Source organism: Peromyscus leucopus, chromosome 4, assembly GCF_004664715.2.
Source record: "Peromyscus leucopus breed LL Stock chromosome 4, UCI_PerLeu_2.1, whole genome shotgun sequence".
Classification (NCBI taxonomy): Eukaryota; Metazoa; Chordata; class Mammalia; order Rodentia; family Cricetidae; genus Peromyscus; species Peromyscus leucopus.
Genome location: NC_051066.1, coordinates 8,115,192 through 8,133,258, shown reverse-complemented (window position 1 = coordinate 8,133,258; position 18,067 = coordinate 8,115,192). Strand labels below are relative to the sequence as shown.

Below are 18,067 nucleotides of genomic sequence, written 5' to 3'. Positions count from 1 at the left end.
CTATTTGCTGATCAAGGGCACCAGGATTGAAGGGACTGGGGTGGAAGGCCAGACCCCAGAGGGCCTGTTTTCTCTCTTGTGAGATTCTCCCAAGCCCCCGCTTGCATTAGCACCGGGCGGGCAGGCGGGCGGGCAGGGTGGGTGGCCCAGAGGGCAGTCCTTGTGTCTGGAGACTCAAGTGGGGTCTGGATCGGTTACTGGGTTACCGGAAGACCGGCAGTCTGCCTTCCTTCCCTCCTGCTGTAGCAGGCACCTTCCCTCCGTGGGGGCTGCCAGCTCTGGTGTTCTGTTCCTACCATGTTTGAGCTGAGCTTCAATCAGGAGAGAGGTATTTTGCTTCAGGGAAATGAAAATCAGACTCAACGTTTATCCTGGGCTCCTGGGACCAGCTCTTGTGTTCACTCTTGGCAGACTGCGTGGAGAGGAGGAGCCTGAGGGAGCTTCCGTAGCTGCTGGGGTGGGAGGAGGCACTGGGTACTCTGGGCTCCTCTACTTAGGCGGGAGCTTAGGAGGGCGTCAGCAGGCCTGAGGAGATAAAGGCTGGTGGTGGCGGGGTGTGTGTGTGTGTGTGTGTGTGTGTGTGTGTGTGTGTGTGTGTGAGTTTCTCTCCCTCTGCAGTTCTGGCTCTCAGCAGGGCCAGTGGGGGGGATGGGTGCCCAGCTCCATCCTTCCTCATGGCTCTGCGCTCCAGCTCCCCTGAACTGCAGGATTCTAAAGAAGCCTTCCTTTCCCAGGATCCTGCTGGGAGTTTATACGCTGTTTTAGAGATGAGGATTCTGAGGTTCAAAGAGGTTAGACAACGTGTTCAGGAGTAACCCAGCCTACACGTGGCCCCAATAGAATAGGGTCTTGACCAAAAAGTGATGCACCCTTCAGGGTAACCCCACATCTGGTGTTCATCAAAAGCCTTGCCCTCAGTAGTGCTTACAGACCTGGCCACAGGAATGTGCTGGGGAAAGAAAGTCAGCCCAAACCAGGTGCACTCATACAGATCACACATTAGGAAGTTCAAGCCCCTGCCCATGACAGAGCCCCAGGGCTGTGCCCCGCTGGGAGCTGGGAAGAGAATGTCTTTCTATTGTGTCCTTTGGATACTAGACACATTTCCAATTTGTTAAATTACTTTTGCCTGTAACTTAACTGCAAGATGGAGCTGCAGGTCCTGTTTGACAGATGGGTAGAGTGAGGCTGAGAGGTGTAGGGGTTCGGTGTGACCTTAGCACTGAGAAGCGTAGGGAGCCTTAGGCTGTCTGACCTCAGGTTCTTCTCGTGGTCCCTTGTTCTTCCCACCCTGTCCCTACTTGGTCAGGGCCACGTTCTGGGGTGTTCCTGGGGAGACAGAGTCCCTGGAGGGTTGTGGAGGGTCCGGGACTTGCTGGAGAGGGTTTCTCAGCAGGACAGGTGTCTTAGTTAGGGTTTCTATTGCTGTGAAGAGACACCATGACCACACAACTCTTACAAAGTAAAGCATTTCATTGCGGCTGGCTTGCAGTTCGGAGGTTCAGTCCGTTATTGTCAGGTGGGAAGCATAGTGACAGGCAGGCAGAGATAGTGCTGGAGAAGGAACCAAGAGTCTACATGTGGATTGGCAAGCGGCAGGAAGCCCACAGTGACACACTTCCTCCAAAAAGGCCACACCTACTAATAGCGCCCTCCCTGTGAGCCTAGGGGGCCATTTTCCTTCCAACCACCACAGTCCACGCCTGTCCCCTGTAGACTTGTAGCCATATCATGATGCAAAGTTGCATTTATTCAGTTCAACTTCGAAGCTCCATCCATAATCTATTACAGTCTCCACGCTGTTAAAAAATCCAAAGTTAAGCCAGGTGGTGGTGGCACCTGCCTTTAATTCCAGCACTCGGGAGACAGAGGCAGGCAGATTTCTGTGAGTTCAAGGACAGCCTGATCTACACAGCTAATTCCAGGACAGCCGGGGCTACACAGAGAAACCTCATCTTGAAAAAAACAAAACCAAAACCAAAACCAACCAAACAAACAAAAAGTCCAAAGTTCAAAGTCTCTTCTGAGACCCATGGCAACCATGTAATCTCTTAACTGTAACCTCCTGTGAAATCACAAAAAGCAGATCACATACTTCCAATACACAATACCACAGAATATACATTACTATTCCAAAATGGAGGAAAGGGAGCACAGTGAGGAAATACTGGACCAAAGCAAGACCGAAAACCAGCTGGGCAAATTCCCAACTCTGCATCTCCATATCTGGTGTCAAAGCTCTTCAGAGCTCCAACTCCTTTCAGCTTTGTGGACTGCAGCACACTTCTTTCTCTTGGGCTGGTTCCACTCCCTGTTAGCAGCTCTCCTCTGCAGGTATCTCGTGGCTTTGGCATCTCCAACATCTTGGAGTCTCCAAGTCAATCCAGGCTTCACCTTCACAGCTTCCCACAATGGCTTCTCTAGGCCTCTATTCAGGGACACCCCTGATACATGCCAGGCCTCAGCAGCTTTCCTTAGCTGTGGAGGGAGATTCCATAACCCCTTTCTTCTGTCCTTAACTCTAAAGCCAGAGCCAGGTGGATGAAGCTGCCAAGTTCTTCTGCTTGCTGGGGCTGAAACATGGTCCCCTTGTTCAATTACATCTTCAACCAGCGTTCTGTTTTCGATGGTTTCCATCACTGCCAAAGCTTGGCTGTTCTGAAACTCCCTCAGTAGTCCAGACTGACCTTGAATTTAGAGTTCACAAGCCTGTGCCTTCTGAGTGCTAGGATTAAAGGCCTGGTCCTAAGCTCTTCTTTAATTCCTTTTCACAAGTTGGGAACGTAGCTGGGGTCCTGCTCTGAGGTCACCTCTCACTTTATGCCACTTGGCATCAGGCTTTTCTTAAATCTGTTTTCACTTCCTGTGGTCCTTTCCTCCTCAAACTGTATATTTTATATTTTTCCTTGCTCAGCTTGCTCCTTTTCATTATGGGTCTGCATAAGACTGGCCATTAATAACCACACGACACAGTCAATACCAGGCTGTCTGGAAATCTCCTCCACTAAAGCTGTTAATCCATAACTCTTCAACTTAGCCTCAGGCAGATTTTTTTGGAGAAGGGCAGAAAGCAGCCACATTCATCACCAAAACATCACCAGAACAGTCTCTCTAGGCCACATGTTAATATTCTTCTCCTCTGAAACCTCTTGAGCCAGCCCCCACGGTTCAACTCACCCTCAGCACTCTGTCTTCCATGCTCCTACTAATGTGGCCCATTGAGTCCCGTTTGAAGTGTCCAATCACTTTTCTAGTTCAGAGTCCCGAGTGTTCCATATTCCCTCAAGCAAAACTGTGGTCCAGCCTATCACAACATTACCCTAGTCCCTGGTACCAACTTCTGTGTTAGTCAGTGTTCTGTTGCTGTGAAGAAACACCAGGACCACGGCCACTCTAATAAAAGAAAGCGTTTAAATGGGACTTGCTTACAGTTGCAGAGATTCAGTCCATTTTCATCGTGGCTGGCTGGCGGCGCACAGCAGACATGGTGCTGGAGAAGTAGCTTAGAATTCTACATCCAGATCCTCAGGCAGCAGGAAGAGAGTGACATGGGCCTGGCTTGAGCACTTGAAACCTCAAAGTCCAACCCCAGTGACCACACAAGGCCACACCTGCTCCAACAAGGCCACACCTTCTAATAGTGCCCTCCCTATGAGCCTATCGGGGCCATTTCCGTTCAAACCACCACAGCTGTGGAAAATGGACATGGGTCATTTGGTGACCAAAGGTGAGAGAAGGTTGAGTAGGTTCATTGATGGGGTGTTGACTGGGGGTGTAAGGTCCCTGGTATTCCTCAGCTTTGAGCCTAAATCTAGAACTCTGAGCCCTGAGCCCTGAGCTTGAACCTTGAACCCTTAGCTCTGAATTCTGAACCCTGTACCCTGACTGAGCCTTGAGCTTGAACCCTGAGCCTGAGTCCTGAGCCCTGAGCCTGAATCCTGAGCCCTGAGCCTGAGCCCTGAGCCCTGAGCCTGAGTCCTGAGTCCTGAGTCCTGAGCCCTGAGCCTGAGTCCTGAGGCCTGAGGCCTGGGTCCTGAGCCCTGAGCCTGAGCCCTGAGTCCTGAGCCTGAGCCCTGAGCCCTGAGCCTGAGCCCTGAGCCTTGAGCCTGAGTCCTGAGTCTGAGCCCTGAGCCCTGAGCCCTGAGTCCTGAGCCATGAGCTGTGAGCTCTGAGTCTGAGCTCTGAACACTGAGTGCTAAGCCCTGAGCATGGATCCGTGGAGGGAAGCCAGAGGGGGAGGCCTGTTAATTTCACGGTTGGTTGGAGGCGTGGTGAGAAGGAGGAGTAAGAGGGGGGATGGGATGGAGTTGGGAGCTACTCCCTGGGAAGCTCCCCTTGTATCTGGTACCATGGCTGAGGCCCAGGGAAGCTGGACCCCCAAATTGCTCTTTTCAAGTGCCTGTGGTGATTTGATCCCAGGAGCATAGGATCCCGGGCTGCCTCCTGCCCCTCCATACATTGTGGGGGGCACGCAGGCTGTGGGCGAAGAGTCATTCCTCTTCAGTCTTTTATTTTGAGACTTGTGAATGTAGCAGTGCAGGGGCGATCCAGCTCCATCCCCCGGCCCCTGCCTCCACCCCAACCGGCTTGGAACCGGCAGGTCCTGCGGCATCTGTTCACAGGCTCACCCAACTTCCCCAGAGTCTCAGCCATTTCAACACTTTCCCTCCTGACCCCACAACCTGACCCCAAGTCCAGTGTGGTCATGGTGAGTTATGCTTGAGTGGCTTTTCAGCCTCTTTCCCCAGAACCTTGCTCTGGCTTGTTTGGGCTTTCATGGCTCTGTGAACGACTGATGCTCTAGTATTAGCCCACTTCCTGGATTGGTCCAGTTATGGCTCCTTGATTAGACCCAGGGACATTGGACAGGCGAGTGCCAGGGGTGACATGTCCTTAACTGCACCCAGTCCAGGGTACGGAATGTCATCTTTTGAGAAAAAATTGTGTGTGTGTGTGTGTGTGTGTGTGTGTGTGTGTGTGTGTGTCTGTGCACCATGGGTATGTAGGAGCTCACAGAGGTCTGAAGAGGGCATCAGATCCCATGGCATGAGATGTAGGCAGTTGTGAGCCACTGTGTGGGTGCTGGGAACCAAAGCTAGGTCCTTTGTAAGAGCAGTAATCGCTCTTAGTGGCTGGTCTATCTCTCAGCATCCCAGCTTCTCACCCCATGTCATCCGACTCCATGACCTTGAGAAAAGGTAATCACCTTTTGTTGTGTTTGGGGGAGCTAAGCCTCTAGCACACAGCTTAGGGAGTTTTGTGGACAATATTGCTTAAAGTAGGGGGAGCTAGAGAAGTAAGCAGAAGCAGAGACAATGAAAGGGAAGCCACGGGCCAGACAGAGGCTCTGTGGCTAAGAGCACACTGCTCTTCCAGAGGTCCTGAGTTCAGCACCCACACGGTGGCTCACCACCACCTGTAACTCCGGTTTCAGAGGCCCCGACTCCCTCTTCTGACTGCCCTCCCCCCACATACACGTAAGGGAAAATAAATCCTTAAGAAGAAAGTCCGTGAATCTCGGGACAAGTGGCAGGTCAGCTCTCAAAGCGCAGCGCAGGAGCAGCTGAGACCACAGGGCCCTTTGCCCGAGTCTAGGGCGTCGCCCTCTGTTGCTCAGTTTCCACGGTGTAGGCTGTGCACACCTCCAGCTTGGGCTGGCACAGGCCTGCCTAGCCTATGTCCAAGCAGCCTAGTTGGCAGGATTGGGCTGGGTGACCAGGCCCCCAGAGAGGTCCCCTGGCCGCCACTCTCCAGGATCCTCTGAGGCTCCAGGAAGTGAAGAGTTGGCATTTCTAGGAATCTCAGAGGCAGGGAAGAGACTTGGAAGTCTCCGATGTCCCATTAAGCCAAAGTAGCTGCTTAAAACTAGGTAAGGCTTTCTTCTCCAACCTCATTTCACATCCCAGAGGCTTAGCTGCCTGCTGGTCACTCGGTGCCCTATATTAGGGACAATTCTGGTGAGAGAACAGTGAGCCATGCCTTACCAAACTGCCTGAAGCTTCTGGCGCTGTGATGGGGGCAGGGAGGGCAGGGAGGGTCCCCTGCCAGGCAGCAGTCCTGGGCAGGCTTTGGAAGATTGTAGGTGGGAAGTTGAGACATCAGGGTTTCCCAGGAGTGCTCCTCTGGCCTCGGGAGACCTAGCTGAGGTCACCAGTAGGCCTGTCTTCAAGCCTTGCTACTACCTCCTACCGTTTATGGTCCGTGAGGCCACTCCTTGCTAAGGTCACAGTCATACAGCTCAGGCTGCCTCAAGGTTGGAAGAAGCCTTCCATTCTGAGCTCGGAGTCACCACCCATTTCTTGGGACAGTGACTGCAGGTTGTAATCTCTGTCACATAAGTAGACCTGACTGAAGCTTATTGGGAAGATGGGAGGGGTTGTCCCACCCACCATGGGATTCTTGCGAAGGCAAAGGACAGCAAGCCTGTTTATATGAGGAACCTGGGCTGGGGTGGGGGTGGGGCGGGGGGCAGCCTTGGGGCTGGCCTGGAGCTCAGTGTCCAGACTCCCAGAGCCTGAGGTCTCTCCATCTGCATCAGCTGCATCAGAGACCACCGGTGGGGGTGGCAGGGCCAGGGCAGCTCAGCACAGTCTAGTCTGGTGAGCTGGGGAGTTGGTTTGTTTGGTTTTTTTTTTTGTCAACTTGACACAAGTCAGAGCCATCTGGGAAGAGGGAGCCTCAGCTGAGGAATTGCCTCCATCAGGTTGGCCTCTGGGCAAATCTTTGGGCATTTTCTTGGTTGGTGGCTGATGTGGCTCAGCCATGGTGGGTAGCAGCGTTCCTGGGCAGAGGGTCCCAGATTGCTTTTGGTCTTTTTTTTTTTTTTTTTTAAATCACAGCAATAGAAACGGAAGTTGAACAACATCTGGTTATTCCTCAGTCTCCTCCCCTCTGGATTCCCATGCTTTACCTCCTACCTTATAACTTCTGCCAGAATCTGCTCTTGGAAATGTAGCCGCACTGTCTGTCTGTCTCTGTCTGTCTGTCTGTCTGTCTGTCTGTCTCTCTCTCTCTCTCTCTCTCGCTCTCTCTCTCTCTCTCTCTCTCTCTCTCTCTCTCTCTCTCTCTCTCTCTCTCTCTCTCTCTCTCGCTCTCGCTTTCTCAGCTTGCTGCCCTGGGTAAGTGGCTCCCAGGATCCACACAGGAAGGGTGCAGGGGAGGAGGCGTGAGGACCTCCAGCCTGTCATGGCTTCTGCCCCTGGGTCGCTCAGGTTTGAAGTCCTCTGCCTGCTGCTTCTCGGCCTCTTGTGCCTCACTGTGCCCACCTGGAGCCAGGCCAGGAAGCTGCTTTCTGGGGACTGCCGGGGGTTGTGGCTGAGTCGCAGCACAGATGGCAGCTGGGGGGCTAGGCGATGGCCGTTGAGTTTGTGTGAGGCTCTTGTCGCTGCGGGGCTCTTGTCGCGGGTCTCCCTCAGTCTGCCACCTTTCCTCCTCTTCCCTGGGCAGACATCCCGGCTCCTTTCTCACCCGCTGCCTGACACGGACTTGTCATTCACTCGCTCATTTATCACTATGCTGAGCTCAGCTGAGTGCCATGATGGGGAGGGAGCCAGGGCCGTCTGCATCTGTTGGAACAGAGTTCCCAGGCAGGTACTGCTTCTGTACCTGCTTTACATGGGGAAACTGAGGCACGGGGAGCCCAATAATCTCCCCTGGTGGTCACCCAGATAGGGAGCTTGTGGCCTTGAAGGGTTTTGTTTGTCTGAGACAGAGTCTCACTATGTAGATCAGGCTGACCTCAAACTTCGAGATCTCCCCACTGCTGGGACTAAACGTGTGCTCCACCGTGCCTGGCTGTGAAGGTGGTTGGATGTTCTCACTTGGTGCTGTGCTGGAAAGCTTGGCTGGGTTTCAGCTCGATTCAGTGCTTCAGTAGAGTGGCGACCCGGGTCTGGCCTGAGCTCCCGCCCTTAGGCATCTCCTTTCAGCTTCCATATCCTGTCGGCTCTGGACGTGAAGACCTGGGCTTTCCACCGAGAGGGCTGCAGGGCAGTGAGGAGGTTGAGGTGCTGGGCTGAGAAGCTCCTCGCCCCATCCCAGGCCTGGAAGCGGCAGGCACCCACTCTGACCCTCCTGTCCCAGGACTGAGAGCCGAGAAAGGGTGTGGCTGGCTTTGGACTGCTTGCCTCTGCCGCTCAGGTTCTGGGATTAAAGGCACGTGTCACCACACCCCAAAATGGAAGAATGTACCTTAAGTAGCCTTCCTGGGCAGGGAGGGAACCCAGCTGTCTGAAGGTGTTTGGGAGGTGGCCTTCAGAGTGGCAGCAGTAGACACTGGGCATAGTAAGTGTGGGCACTGGGAAGATAGGGCAGACCATCGTCTCCTGGGCTGGTGAGCATCTGTCCAGATTGTCCACCGTTCACTAGGGGGTTACTTTCTTACTCAGAGAGGGAGGGCTGGCAGTCATGTGGGGCAGGCCGCCTGTGGGTAAGGAGAGAGGAGGGAGCTGCTCCCCCCCCCCGCACCCCCCTGTTCCCCTCCCCCTGCCCCCCCCCCCGCAAATGCTGGTGTCCTGGGACTCCCATCTAACCTCTGACCTTCTTTTCTCTTGCAGTCACCGAGAAGGAAGTACAGCAGTGGTGAGTAGACTGAGCTACTGTGTGCGGGGTGGGGGTGGGGGTGGGGGTGGGGGTGGGCTGCTGCTGGGGCCCAAAGCCCACAGCCTGTGGGACCGGGAGGGGTCCAGGAGACAGGCATCCACCCCCAGTTCAACATCCCCCAGCCACGTGGGGCCGTGCAGTGTCCATTGACCAGGTGGGGAGGGTAGACTCCTCCCTGGGCTTTTTGTTTGTTTGTTTGTTTTGTGGGTCCTTTTTGGCCTTTACAGTGATCTCTCTGTTTTTATTGTGACTGTTTGCCTGCATGTATATATGTGCACCATATGCACAGTGCCCGTGGAGGTCAGAAGAGAGCACTGGATCTCCTTGAGCTGGAGTTGGGGTATCCATGAGCTGCCTTGTGGGTGCTGGGAACCGAGCAGGGTCCTCTGCAGGAGCAGCAAGTGCTCTTAACCATTGAGCCGTCCCTCCAGCCCTCTCCCTGGTTGGTTTGTTTTGAGACAGGGCCTTACCATGTAGCCCTGGCTGGCCTGGAACTCACAGAGATCCACCTGCCTCTGCCTCCCGAGTGCTGGGATTAAAGACATACCACCACCACCTGGCCAATTTGTTTTTTGAGACAAGGTTCCTCACTGCTACCTAGGGCTCTCCCATTTGACGAGGCTGGCTGCCCAGATCGCTCCGAAGACGCCCTGTCTCTGCCTCCTCAATGTCCCCAGTACTGGGTTTCTAAGTGCTCCCTACCACATTGGGCTTTTCCCATGGGTGCTGGGGACCCAAACTCAGGTTCTCATGCCTGCCTGGCAGGTGCCTGGCTGACAGTGCCATCTCCCCAGCCCCATTTTGTAGTATCCATTAAGACTCAACCTGGAGCCTGGAGAGACGGCTCAGTGGTAAAGCACTGGCTGCTCCTCCAGGGAGCCTGAGTCAGATTCCCAGCACCCACATCTCGGCTCACCGTTGTCTGTGACTCCAGTTCCAACATCTCTCTGGGCACTGGGTGCATGTGTGGTACATAGACATACAGACATACAAGCAGGCAGAACAAAACACCCATCACATCAAATACAATTAAAACAATCTAGGCTTATGGAAGACCCTGCTCACCAAACAGGTGAGATACAAGTCAGGGGATTGAAATCCAGTCCTGACTTCATCACTAAATCACTCTGGGCCTCAAGAAGATTCTTCTCCCACTCTGGGGCTCAGTTACCTCTTTTAGAAAATACTACATGAAACCAGGTGGAGGTGGCACACGCCTTTAATCCCAGCAGTCAGGAGGCAGAGGTAGGTGGATCTCTATGAGTTCGAGGCCAGCCTGGTCTACAGAGCGAGTTCTGGGACAGCCAGGACTACACAGAGAAACCCTGTCTCAAAAAAGACAAGAAAGAGAGAGAGAGAGAGAGAGAGAGAGAGAGAGAGAGAGAGAGAGAGAGAATACTAGATGAAGTGTGGCCGACAGATGTCTACCTGGAGGCCAGCTCCAGTCAGTCTGTGGTGGCTATCTGAAACACTGTATTAGAAAAGATTCTCGGGTGGCATGTCACAGAGAGAGTAGAAAGTACGGCAGTGAGGAATTAGTGAAGTCTGCAGTGAGCTAGTGATGCCCGCTCTGGGCCTCGGGCTTGACTCAGGCTTGTCCCTGCAGGAAGCACCCTCCCTCCGTGTAGACAGACATCAATAATGGGTCACGGATAATTCCATCTGATCAGTCTCCAGTGTTGTGACTTACAGAATTGTCACCACACAGAATGGGCCCATTTGTTGTCTCTTGATGGCCAAAAATCCTTTTTTTAGCTTAGCACCTTGTCCACAAGCCTGCTGAGTTAGAGGTTAGATCAGGGACCTACGGTCCCCCTGTACCTGTGCCCCCAAAAGCCCAGGGCCTTTTCACAGTTTTCCCTGTTCTGAACAACAGCTAGTCTACCCCCAGGGGATCTCTCCCTGTGGTCACTGTCCTCAGTGACTCTCAGGCTTCCTGTCTCCATCCCTCAGCCAGTGCCAGAAGATTTGGAGGTGGAGCCTGATGCTCTGGTCTCTTGAAGCCCCTTTGGAGGACACCCCACAGCTTGCCTAAGGCTCAGCTCCTTGCCCTGGCCCTTGGGGCTGCCTGGAGGTTCAGGACCGCCCCCCCCCCAGCAGCTGCCCCCACCCAGGCCCGGCTCCTGCGCTTTGGAGCCTTGTCTTTGCTGATATCTCTTCTAGTCCCTCAAGCCCACGTCTCAGGTCGTTGGTCAGGTCTCAGAGGAGAGGTTCCCATGCCTCCGCACAGAATCACCCTGTTTTGTACTGACTTCTGACAGCTGCTGTTCAGGGTCCCTGTCATGCAGAGAGTATTAGAGGAACCGGGACTAGAGCTCAAGGCCTGGGTTGTGGTGGGTGGGGGTGGGAGGGTGCCTGGGCCAGCCAGTGGGGAACCCATCACCCAGCCCCAAGTGACCTCCGACAGACAGCATCTGCTCTTTTTCGGAGGAAGAAGGCCCCAGGCTCAAGGGGTGGGACCACCTTCAGTCTGTAGCCTTCCTGTGTCCTAGGCTCTCCATCTTAGGTACTGCTGTCCACAGAGCTGGGTTCAGCCTGGTGGGAGGCCAGAGGCACTGGAGAGGCTGCCTGAGGAATACCATGGGTACCAAAGCTTGAAGTGTTCTGGAAGGTGACCAGGACACCTTGCTGAGTGGAAACAACCAAGTTTCCCAGATGCTCAGATCCAGGCGACAAAGCACTCAGAGAAGGGAGCCGAGTGGGGTGGTGGTTGGCAGGGCTGTGGGTTGTGGGTACTCTCTCCCCTTATATTTTCTCTTGTCCAAAGTCTCTTGTTTGGTTATTTTATAATTGCTAGACATCCCAGCGGTACAATAACAGTGTAGTGGGTGGGAACAGGAAGGTATCTGCAAGCCCCTCGGCAGGGCCAGCTGGACCATCCCACATGGCTGTGGTGAGGAACCAGGTCCCCTCTTGTCCCCAGGTCTTCTGTGGGCAGATGCTGTGCCAGCACTTAGCAGAGAGCCCTGAGTCCTAGGAGTATCCTTATCTTACATAGGAAGAAATAAGCTCAGAGAGGTGGAGACACTTGCCTGGGTCACACAGCTTTGTGAGTGTTTATATGCTCAGAGAAGTGGAAACACTTGCCTGGGTCACACAGCTTTGTGAGTGTGTGTTTATAAGCTCAGAGAGGTGGAGACACTTGCCTGGGTCACACAGCTTTGTGAGTGTGTGTTTGTGTGTGTGACGGAGAAGGTAGTTTGGGTCTAGCTTGTTTCTCCTTCATGATCCAGCATTTAGTGGCTCATATATATTGTTTTTTGGCTGTGAGGGACCCAGGAAACTGAAAGCCTGAGGGAAGGAAAGGGGGGACCCTCCTCCTTTAGGGAGCTGTGGGGAGGTGGGAGGGACAGGCAGAAGGAGCTTTTGAAGAAATGACAAGAAGGAGCACTTTCCTAGGGAGGCCTCCTGGCTGTGGCGGCTCCCGGCTGTGGCGGCTGATCGCTGGTGCTGCATTCCACTCTGCTGTTCATCCACTTAGCTACTTATATCTCTTCCGTTCTGCTCCCAGGGAAGCAGATGTTGCCTTAATTATGGAGGCATGGAGGGGACAGGCACAGTTTCCCTGCAAAGTCCCAAGGACACGTTTCTCCAGATATCCTAGCTGGCTAGGGTGTGTGGGAGATGGGAGACCGAGCCCTGTGTGGTATGGGGCCTTGCCCCAGGATCCTGAGAGGCCATGCTGGAATCTGTGTGTCCTGGCAAACATCTTTCACACACACACACACACACACACACACACACACACACACACACACACACTGGGAGTGATTGACAAGTGGCAGTCACAGCCGCTAGGCTTTTTGTAAGGTGATGGATTCCCTACCTCCCGACTTCAGAATGCATCTGTCACCTCGGGGAGCATCTTTGCATATCCTCACCCCCATCACAAAGAGCTGGTCCCCCAACACAGTTTGGCCACATCCTAAGCACAGTGTCACATGGTTGGAACCCTCCTGCCCTGCATCTTGTGGACTAGGCTTGGGTAGAAGGTGGCTCTGCTCCTGGCCTCTCCAGCAAGTGTGTGTGTGTGTGTGTGTGTGTGTGTGTGTGTTCCTGGCAGCCTGCTGAGTGTCCCTTATCTCCAGTGTTGTCTGCCCCAACTCACTCGGTGACCTTCAAGGCAAATGTTAGATGGGCTTCTCACCTCAGAGACAGGGAAACTGAGACTCAGTGAGACAGAGTCACCTGTTTAGGGCCATATACAAGTCAAGGACCAAGAGACCCAGGACCAGTCCAGGTTTGCCTTAGAAGCCAGAGCCCTCCTTAAGAAAAGTAGTGAAACTGGGCAGTGGTGGCATACAACTTTAATCCCAGCACTCCGGAGGAAGAGCCAGGTAGAGCTCTGTGAGTTCAAGGCCAGCCTGGTCTGCAAAGTGAGATCCAGGACAGCCAGGGCTACACAGAAGCCCTGTCTTGAAAAACCAAAAATAAGTTAGTAAATAAATAAATAAATAAATAAATAAACAAACAAACCAATAAATAAATAAATATATTGAAGCTGAGATTCAGGGAGATGCTCATTCAACCAAGTAAGAACCTGAGTTCAGGCTCCCAGTATCCACTCAAAGTGCTGGGTGCAGGCTGGAGATTTGGTGTAGTGGTTAAGAGCACTTCTTGTTTTTGCAGAGGACTTGGGTTCAGCTCCCAGCACTCACATGGAGGCATACAACTGTCTGTATCCCCAGTTCCTGGGAATCGGACTCGCTCCTCTGATTTTCTCAGCACCAGGCACATACGTGGCATATATACACACATGCAAGGAAAACGCTGACATGCATAAAACAAGAAGTATATCTTGCAGTATGTGTCTGGGGTGGGGAGGCGTAGGGTCAAGAGGACCCCTGGGGCTGCTGGCCAGCCAGTTGGTGAGTGCCAGGTTCAGGGACCCTGTCTCCAAAAATCGGGTAGAGAGCAGCGGAAGAAGATGTCTGATGCTGGCTTCCACACACTCCCTGCAGGCAGGTGCATGCGTGTAAATTCGTGTGTGTGTGTGTGTGTGTGTGTGTGTGTGTGTGTGTGTACTTGAGTATGAGTGTGTGTGAATGCTCAAGAGTAAGGAGGTGGGGCTCATGTAGCCCAGGCTGGCTTCAAACTCACTAAGTAGGCAAGGATGGCCTTGATGTAATCCTCCTGCCTCCGCCCCTGTAGAGCTGGTTGAGATGGAGTGCCACTAAGCTGACTTGAAGGAAGCTGTGTTTTAATATCTCCAAGCTCCTGTGTGTTCAGTGCAGTCCTCCAAACAGCAAGCCTAGAGACCCAAGGTCATGGAAGTGACAGAGGATAATCACAAGCCCCGCCCCCACTCCTGTCTTCTGTGAGTGAAGTACTTGTATGAAGTGGGGCCCGTGTGGTAGACCCCCAGGTTATCTTTCCTCTTAGCAATGAGACTCCCTTCCTGAAACGTTGGCAGTGACAGTCGCCTGAGATACCAGTTTGTAGTGAGCTCTTGTGACTGTGACTGTGGGCCACTTTGCCCCTCTGCCCAGCCTGAGCTGAGCCTGCAGTGATGAGGACCCTTACCCCTCTGAGATGCAGAGCCAAGCTTCCAGTCCCCACTCCCTGCCCCAGGTCACAGGAGAGATGAGCAGGACTCAGGAGACAGAGCCCTCTTCCTGTTCCTGCCTCATCTGTGGAATCTAGGCTCCAGGGTTGACCATCAACGTTGCCAGACAATGGACTCCATCCAACATTCACTAAGAGCCAGGGGTCCCCAAAGATTCAGGACTATTCCTGTTGTGAAGCATCTGTCACCGTGTGAGTTCCACCTGACAATCTCAAGCCATGACTGAGAGCTGCCACCAGATCCAGCCCTGGGAACAGTGTGCATTGGGTGGGCTGAGGTGGGGGCTTCTCCCAGAGGAGGCAGCCAGGTTGGAGGAGGGAGAGGGCTAAGCAGAGGGAACAGCTGCCTCCACTATCCTCAGCTTCCCTGTCTCGAAAGTGGGCACCACAGCCCTTGCCTCCTGGGCTTGTTTGGATAATTTGGCAGAATCATGCCTGAAGAGCTCAGGCGTAGTGCTTGGCTCCCTGCAGGTGCGTCCTAGGGAAAGCTGCTCTTCCTGGGGCCCAGGCAAGCCAGATATTTCCAGATCTCCCTGAGTTTAGGGTCTCCATAGGCCACCTAGCCCTCGGCCTGAGTGTGGCTCCCCAGTGTCTGGAGGAGGACGCTGGGGATGCTGCTGGCTAGGGACGTGGTTCGCACTACTCCAATGCCCAGAACACCCCCATGTGTGGGTGCCGGGGAAACTGAGGCACAGTGGGGTCTGCCCTCTTAGTCCTCCAGGTTGGGCTAGGAGCACAGATTCACGTGCTCTGGAGACTGGCAGGTGTACCGGCAGCAGCATTGACCCAGCAGAAAAGACGGAGGAGCCTGGCCTGATGGCACCTGGCCCTGGCCAGGGGTGGGAAGAGTCAGGTCTCATTTGACCTGTGTGGTCTTGAGGGAGCTGTGGGCAGGCCATTCACCAACACGGATCCCCCTCTTTGTCCAGCAGTGGTGCACAAAGCAGAGGGTGGCAATCCGTGCCCTTCAAGGTGACAGTTTGCTGGGTAGATTAGAGGACTGGAAACAGGCCAGTGGCTGGAGAGCCTCAGGCCTCCTTCTCGCCTCTCTGGTGGAGGCAGGCACCCTCCTCCACTTCAGGAGGGCGAATAGTGGGTTATATAATGTTTGGGTATAATCGCTTTCCCAGCCGCTGACATGGGGGTGGTGCAACCTGGATCTCTTCCCGGAGAAGAGACTAGGAGGTGGGGAGGCTGGAGGGGAGGGCTCCACTTCTGCTAATAGACAGGGTTACCTTGGACTGCTATCACTCCTCTCTGGGCCACACACACACACACACACACACACACACACACACACACACACACACACACAGAGTTGGCTTGCTAACCTTGTCCATCGAGCTCTGTGGTTCTGGCTAGGGCCTCTAAAAGATCCTGTTCCATGGAGCTCAGAAAAGGGACCTGGACACCTGGGCTTCTGCCCTCAACCCCACCTGGAGACTTGTGTGTTCATTCAGCTCTCCAGGCAGACACTAGCTGGGTGTATGTTAGACACTTGGCCACGTACAGGTTCTCAAGTTTGGGCCAGCTGGGATTTGTAGCCCATGCAGTGTGTTGGAGAGGGACCATGAAGGCCACCCATCATGGGGGCTTTGGCTAAGGGTGGAGCAGGAGTCTTACCCTAGCCGGGTTAGACAGATTGACACCAGGGGGCCTGTCATGGTGAGTGGGTGTCAGAGCTTACAGGCCTCGGGGGGTACTGAGCACCGGGAGGTGGTGGAAGGTGCATGCTAGGGGCTTCTGTGCAGACTGGTACTCCTCCTGGCCTCCAGTACAGCTCATGGGGGGTGGCTTCTCCAGCCTCCTATCGATGGGGTGGGATTCAGTGACAGCCTCGGCAGGGGTAACTAGATGCTCAATAGAGACTGGCACTCCGCCACCAGCCCCTGCAGCTGATGTCAGTGCCAATGACTCCCGCTGGTGCAGTGTGGGGTGCCTCCCACCCCCACCCAGGAGCTGGCTTCTCTGGGCCTCCTGTGGGGCACTCTGGGCTGGGCTCTGGAGACACCTTCTTTTTCTTTGCTTCATCTTTGTTCATTTGAGACAGGGTCTCTCTGTGTAGCCCTGCCTGTCCTGGTACTCGGTCTGTAGACTGGCTGGCCTCCACTCAGAGGTCTACCTGCTTCTGCCTCCTGGGGCTAAAGGCGCGTGCCACCATAGCTGGCATTTTCATTGCTTTTAAATAATTGTCATGGTCCTTAAAATAGCAGGGAGCCTTGTAGAGAAGTTAGAAGGATGGTGGGGATGTGCAGGGGGTCGGATGATCAGTGGGTAGCTCTCACTAGGACTCTGGAGTTTTGGCTTTGGGTCTGGGAGTCACGAGCCAAGCCAGAACTCTGCATCCTGGCCCTGGGAAGGAGGCTCGAGATAGCCTCAAAGAAGGAAGCTCAGACCCACTGTCCGGGCCCCGCGCAGCCCTACTCTGCTTCATTCTGCTGTGTGGCCGTTAACAGGGTTCACAGGCACCCCAGGGTTGCCAGGGACAAGTAGACCCTTTGAGACTTGTCAGGACAGAATGCAGGGACCTCTGTGGATCTGGAGAAATTCTATGATGGGTTGATGTGGGGACACAAAGAAGGGACACAGGACAAGGCACTCCAAGAGCTGAGGTTGTGAATAACTGGACAGATGGGCAGGCTGTCCTCGTCTGTCAAATGGGATCGTTGCTCTACCTCTCATGACACTGTGACTGCCTCTGGCTGTCCACTGTGGGAGGAATGGTCCTGAGAAGAGAGCAGGCCCCACCTGGGGGACAAGCCTCAGTTACACATAAGCACCAACTTTAAGCTACGTGTTGTTAACTTCAGTGTGCTGAGGGCCACACTGGGGACCGTTTCACAAGGCTTTGTGGCATGCCCAATGTTGGAGAGTGGCTACTGGTGAATATTAACTATCAGACCCCGGAGAGACACACACCATGTCACCCAAGTCTAGCAGGATGGGTGTGACAACCATGGCTCCTGGTACATTCTGAGGTGTGCATTTGAGCATTCTGAGAGGGGAAGACATTTGCTTAGGCTTGCACAGTTGGCGTATGGCTGAGCTAGACCAGGGTTTGGCCTCTCAGGCCGCACTGTCGGCGGTTGGGGTACTGGGAAGGTCTCGTGCAGGGGTAAAGGTGGACATGTCCCCGTGGACTACACAGGGCCTTCTGAGCCTCACTCGTGGTTCCAGTGGGTGTTTGATCTACTCCCTTAGAGCAGGCATGGGCTAGGGGCCGTGCAGGAGCAAGCGGCCACTCTGTGTGGTACTAGGAATGAGGCTCCCCGGAGGTCATCTGCTGACTCTTCCAGCTTCTCTGTGAGGAGTGTCAGATTGAGAGGCCAAGTGCACTGTACAGTGCCACGTCCAGGTGAACTCCTGTGTTACCTCTGATTTCCCGTGTTCATGTGAGGCGCAGAGAGCTGGAGGGATTTGCCCAAAGTCACACAGCCAGTGAGCGGCAGAGGTGTGAACCAGATGCATGACATCTGGGTCCATGTTCATCAGACCACGTGACACTGTGTGTCTTGGAACTAGGGTTCATAGCTTTCCCGCGTCTCTGGCAGAGGCTCGTAGTGGGTGATGTTCTCTGCCGCCTGTGTGTTGTCTGCAGGTACAAGGGCTTTATTAAGGACTGCCCCAGTGGGCAGCTGGACGCGGCTGGCTTCCAGAAGATCTACAAACAGTTCTTCCCGTTTGGAGACCCCACCAAGTTCGCCACGTTTGTTTTCAATGTCTTCGATGAGAACAAGGTGAGCAGCAGGTCGCTGTGTCTGCCCCAGCCCTGTCGAGTCCTGCAGCAGGAGGCGCAGCAGCTCTCCCGACTCACTCACCCCTGCAGGGCTCCCCACTCAGGGCTGAATGCTCACGCGCACACGGGCACTGTGTCACACAGGTGTGGCGATGAGGCACACAC

At 54.2% G+C, this 18,067-nt stretch overlaps 1 protein-coding gene across 1 annotated transcript in view; it reads left to right on the top strand.

Moving 5' to 3' along the window:
* Nucleotides 1–18,067, top strand: part of Ncs1 (neuronal calcium sensor 1) — a 52,968-nt gene that overhangs the window by 20,244 nt on the left and 14,657 nt on the right. The window contains exons 2-3 of the mRNA XM_028884654.2: nucleotides 8,556–8,580; nucleotides 17,765–17,903. Of these exons, the coding sequence (XP_028740487.1) occupies nucleotides 8,556–8,580; nucleotides 17,765–17,903 (164 nt within the window). The remainder of the gene's footprint in view (nucleotides 1–8,555; nucleotides 8,581–17,764; nucleotides 17,904–18,067) is intronic.